At 35.7% G+C, this 5,946-nt stretch overlaps 1 protein-coding gene across 2 annotated transcripts in view; it reads right to left on the bottom strand.

Annotated features, from left to right (window-relative positions):
• LOC107693963 (CD166 antigen homolog) overlaps nucleotides 1–5,946 on the bottom strand; it is a 74,855-nt gene that overhangs the window by 16,383 nt on the left and 52,526 nt on the right. For both annotated transcript variants that reach the window (XM_016493546.1, XM_016493545.1), the window contains exons 4-5: nucleotides 5,345–5,409; nucleotides 1,519–1,606 (exon numbers count right to left, since the gene is read on the bottom strand). In XM_016493546.1, coding sequence (XP_016349032.1) covers nucleotides 1,519–1,606; nucleotides 5,345–5,409 — 153 coding nt within the window. The remainder of the gene's footprint in view (nucleotides 1–1,518; nucleotides 1,607–5,344; nucleotides 5,410–5,946) is intronic.

Here is a 5,946-nt window from a genome sequence, read left to right on the forward strand (position 1 = left end):
GCACAGACTTTTCAGTGCTTCAGATCTTAACAGTGAGGGAAAGTGACATCATTTCCTGTATCTTACATAGTTGTGGGAGATAATTCCACTAATTTAAAGGCAAAGTATGGTACAGTAACAGAGTTGACGCAAGATTTACGGACACACATTTTTATAAGAAAAAGTAATAAAATAATAATAATGTTGCAGAATTAGGTAAATGACTCTTTAGGGCTTTTATAAATAAAATGAATGAAATATATAAAAAAAAGAAAAGTACAATAAAATATTTTGATTACACAATGATACATGATGGAAAAAAAGCACCGACTAATTCAAACAAGAAATCATGATTTTCAGCTATTTAAGACTTTTTGCAAGAAATATTATATTGTTATGGACTGTAACATCTTGTAATTCATAACAATGAGTAACACAGTATTAAAATAATTAAAAATATAACCATTTGAAAAAAGCAGAAAAAAAATAATGACTTTGGACACCAAATGTACCTGCAATTATAGAATCACTCATATACACATGGTTCGAATCTAAACTAGTCAGTCCAAGCTATGTCAAATAAATTCCATAGCAATCAGTTCATGCTTTTTGTAAATGAATCTTCTTCTTTTTTTTCAGACAGACGGGGAAATAAGTGGCAGAAGTTGTTCTGCAGCATGTCAAAAACAGGTACCAGGTGTCTGTCAATTAAAACCGTGACATGCTTGCAGTGTAGACAGCTCCAATATGCTTACAATATGCGCAATATTTTGTTCTGTTGTGTCGCAACATACCGCACACATCCGATGTAGAAACACATCATTGATTGTAATAACTTGACAGAAATATTACACATGCTTGTTGAGTCATTCTAGGAAACAAGTGCCTTCTCAATTGCAGAAAAGTGATTTTAAGAAAACTTCAGCAAGAATTTAAACAAACATAGTGACATCTGAAACTAAATTCATAAAAACTGATATGTTGGGATATTCTTAATTGTTCGTTTCTTTACCATCAAGGGTTTGGGCTCCTGACATTAGCATTCAGGAGTGAACGAAATGACTCTACTATAAAAAGCAAATTTAAATATTAACATTTGAAAATATTTTTAATATAAAAATATATATATAAAAAAATGAAATAAAGTATTGTTTTTATTTGATATGTGAGATATGTTAACAAGTAATAAAATAATGATGAATGTCATTTTATCATTTAAAATTACAGTTCACCATTATTTTGTGGTAAATACATGGTGTGACAGGGAATTAAATCTCATAAATTACACATAAATTATCCTGTTTTGATTAAAATTAATGATTTATATTAATGTGATCGGTCTAGTGTAAATTTGAAAACTAACACAGTTTATCATGGCACAATTTAAAATATTTCTGACTGGCTACACACTGATATACACTTTTATAATTATTTTAATATATTTAGACTTACAAAGCCCTATATTGTATATCAGATTTATGTGTTTAGTGCACTTGATTAAATGTTTTTCTTTTCATTGAATGACTGATGTGGACTCACTCTTGCCGTCATCCACTAGGGGCTGGTCGTTCTTCATCCAGATGAGATCTGCTGGTGGGTTGGCATTCTCCACCACACATTCCCCCAACTAACACACACACACACACACACACAGAAAAAAACAGCACATCTGCTTTAGTGACTGTATCACAACCTCTCATCAGCATGAATTTGGATGAGGTTCAAGTCTGCGATACTCAAACACTTTTGGTTTCGCCGGTCTTACACATCTACTTATAGACTCATGACACATAGTATCACGTTAGATTGTCACATGATGTGTAATTTCCTTCAATACAATTTAAGTGTGTATTTGCAAGTGACTTTGGGACTTTCCCTGTTGGTTCATGACATAATTACTCAAGGTACTTTTATCCCACTGCTGCTACAATTTTGGTGTGTAAGCCATGGGGTGGCCCAGGGAAGATACCTTTATATATATAATGACATCATCTGTATGAGCTTAAGTGGGTGGGGTTTTAACTCTACAGTTGTGATACAGGTCTTTAATTTCTTCACTTTCTTTCTCTCGCCCTTTTCCTTCTCTCTGGTTGAGTAAAAACGCCGCCAGAGGCCGTAGAGGCTCTGCATTAATAACACGCTGACAGGATCACATGCTGACGAGCTATCTGCCCCAGGATAGAGAGATCAGCAGAAAGAGAGAAGGGTAATAATGGCAGGAGAGCAGAGCAGACAGCGGGATGATGCATGAGTTCAGGTGTTCAGGGTGGTGTGAGAAATTCAAGATTTAGAGGAAGCACGAATGAGGGAGAGATGGGGTGGGGGAAATCGCTGTACCGTGATTCCGATCTCCGATAACACACCGGACCCTCCTCAGGAGCCGGACCATGATACATCACCTCTCGAGCGCAGAGTGCTGCCTGAAGCCTGTAGCTTCCACTGAGCCGTGGAACAGAGCAGCTGTGACTAAGCACTTTCCTTCCTGGACTCTCTGGGGGATTCACTAAGAATGAAATCCGCCTGCTAATAGCATCATTTATTTATACATGCTTTCTGCATTGTTTTAGCAACCAATTTTTAAGAAACCGTTTTAGTATTTTTGTAATTTTGAGGAAGAAAAGTAATTGGAAAACAGAAAATGCAATTTCATTGCCAAATCATGAGAAAAAAAAAACAATTCGAACTGTTCTTGCAAAACAGTGTCATTTTAGCATTATTTATATGTGACCATGGACCACAAAACCAGTCATAAGGGTAGATTTTTCTAATATACATCATCTGGAAAGCTGGATAAATAAGCTTTCCATTGGTGTATGGTTTGTTAGGATAGGACAATATTTGGCTGAGATACAACTATTTATAAAAACCTGGAATCTGAGGATGCAAAAAATCTAAATACTGAGAAAATCGCCTTTAAAGTTGTCCAAATGAAGTTCTTAGCAATGCATATTACTAATCAAAAATATAGTTTTGATATATTTACGGTAGGAAATTTACAAAATATCTTCATGGAACATGATCTTTACTTAATATCCTGATTTTTGGCATAAAAGAAAAATGTATAATTTTGACCGATTCAATGTATTGTTGGTTATTGCTACAAATATACCTGTGCTACTTATGACTGGTTTTGTGGTCCAGGGTCACATATACTATTATTATAGTATTTATTATTATTTTGAATTAGCTTTTATTTTTAGATTTCCAGTTTTATTTTTAATTTTAGTTTACATTTTACTAGTTTAGTGTGATTTGTCATTTTTGTTTTTTGTTTTTTTTAGCTTTAATTTATTTTTTTATTCCATTTTAGTTTTTTATTTATTTTAGTAGTTAAATTTAAACTTATTTCATTTAATTGTCAATTTATTGTTTAAGTTTTTCATCTAATATTTATTCTTTTATTTTAGCCTTATTTCAATTAAATAAAACAACTTTTAAAGTTTCAGTTTTAGTTAACAATATCAACCCTGTGGCACAAGAATTGTTAATTTGGCAAAATGTTATTTTAGATGCGGCATTACAAAAATGTATATTATGGCCTTAGCGACATAAAAAAAATTAAACGAAAGAACCAACTCTTAAAAGTAATTTATCTGAGAATCAAACTACACTAGTCATCCAATATGTTTTTGATTCACACACAAAAAATGTCTCAAAAGAATAATTTATTCCTGAATCAGATTACACCAGTTATGCTGTGTTTTTGATTCACCGAAAAGAAGAGTCATTCTTTTGAGAATCAGTTAGACCAGTGGTTCTCAAACCTGTCCTGGAGTACCCCCAGCCCTGCACATTTTGTATGTCTCCCTCATCTATCACACCTGATTCAACTCATCAGCTCATTAGTGGAGATCGCAAGACCTGAAGTGGGTGTGTCAGATGTAGGGAGACATACAAAATGTGCAGTGTTGGGGGTACTTCATGGAGAGGTTTGAGAACCACTGAGTTAGACTATATTGGTTGTGCTGTATGTTTCTGCTTCACAAAAACAAAAAAATCAAGACAAGGCATTTGCTCATGAAATGGTCTACATAGCATAACCAAATGAATGACTCATATGACTCAGTTATTTTAGACAGTCAAAAACAGTGTGACAATCTATTTTTGCAGCTTTTTTTGACTAAAAGAACCAGTTTATAAAAGTCATCCGAGTGCAAAACAAACGACACAGCATGACCACTACAGTCTGATTACCAAGTGAATGATCTCTTATGAGCTGGCTCTTCTAGTGAGATGTTTAGTCAAAAACATGCTAAAAAAACTAAAAGAACAGGCGCATAACAGTCATTAGTTGGAGAAACAGACTACACTGGTCGTGCTGTATGTTTCTGATTCACATGATTTTCCGTGGCTGTACAGAACAGCTACATCTCTGCAATCCAGACTTCAGAATTCATACTATAAATCCCAAAACATTCTAAAGAACCAGTTTTGATTAGCAATATGACTCTCCTTCACCTTTCAAGAATAACCGCTGTACACAGTTACATACAAAAACGTACACAAACCTCTCAATACAATCCATTTACAGCCTGAAATGCGCACACCTATTTAAATGTACTCACCCCTCTCTTTCTAATTTTCTCTTTCCAGAGACCTTCAGCCACCCTTCATTTCAACTGTATTAAATGTTCTATATTCAGAGGAGGCGCTCTTTCTTCCATGCCCTTCCCCTTTCTCTGTCAAAGTAAGTATCGACACTTTGAACACGACAGACCTCAGTGGGTGGCCACGGATAAAAAAGACCCATAATGCTGTATACACAACCCCAGCCTTCCCCACCCCACACCTCCGCCTCAGCCAGACTCTAAGATCCCAGCGCCTCTGAACTACATTAAAAAGAGAGAGCGATAGAGGGAGGAAATGAAAAATAACGACCCCCAGCTCCATTTACAAACACCAGTCATAAGGTCTGCGTGGGAAGCCTTGTATGTGCTCCAAGTAGTTCAAATCAAAGCTCCTTCCTGTTCTCATGCAACCGAATAATATTACTGCCGTCCTGCTTTTGAGATGCAAACTCTAGACAACACAGAAGTGGTTGTTTCCTGTGTAGCCGTGGGTGACAATTGCTCGAGCACTGCCTAAATCAGGTGTGTACGCCCCACAGACGCGTTCGCTGATGTCCATATCATTAGCGCTGTCTTTGAGCTGCCTCTGACTGTGATAACAGCAGGTGTGTCAATGTTGAGACTACTGGAGAGGCATGCTGGGTAATGAAAACAAAGGCACAGGGTTTGATCCTGCACATTGTTAGTACACTGGGTGGTTTGTGTACTGGAGCAAACACTGGATACGGGAGACAACAACAGCAGCAGCAGCTGAAGCTCTGGGTCTTAAAGGGAAGTGCATAAAGAGCGTGACTCACCTGCGTCAGTTTGTCGTTTTCCAGTTCTTTCGCATTGTTTTTGATTACAGGGGCTGATGGTTTTTCTGAAATAAGAGACAAGATAGGTATGTAGGTATGTTTGATAAAGCATATCAGCATCCTGTGCATACAGCAGTATACAGTATGAATGCTGCTGACAAAATGCTTCTATGCATAGAATGTGGGTAGTTAGATTTTAGTTTTCTTGGACATTTCATTTCTATGGATTCTACAAAGAAAATGAAAGTACATATATTTTATATACATTTAAAATGTTTTAGTATATATGCTAAGTTTATACATATATAACAAAGTGCTTGAACTGTCAACTACCCAGACCACCTACAGTACTTTGTTTGCCAAAATATCCATTATAGTTACAACCTGAGTACACTGTGACTAATACTGTATCCTCCACTTGGCCCTCCATTTCCATTGTGATGAATGCACTAGAAAACCTCTGACTCATTTTTGATTGGACAAAAGTTCAAATTATTTTTTGACACAATATTGGATTACAACTGGATTTACCTAAATGATAACTGTATGCCACTCACTCACTGATATTTTTTTATGTTTTAAAAATGTGTAAAGTAAAAAAA

Source organism: Sinocyclocheilus anshuiensis, unplaced genomic scaffold (assembly GCF_001515605.1).
Source record: "Sinocyclocheilus anshuiensis isolate Anshui unplaced genomic scaffold, SAMN03320099.WGS_v1.1 scaffold694, whole genome shotgun sequence".
Lineage (NCBI taxonomy): Eukaryota > Metazoa > Chordata > Actinopteri > Cypriniformes > Cyprinidae > Sinocyclocheilus > Sinocyclocheilus anshuiensis.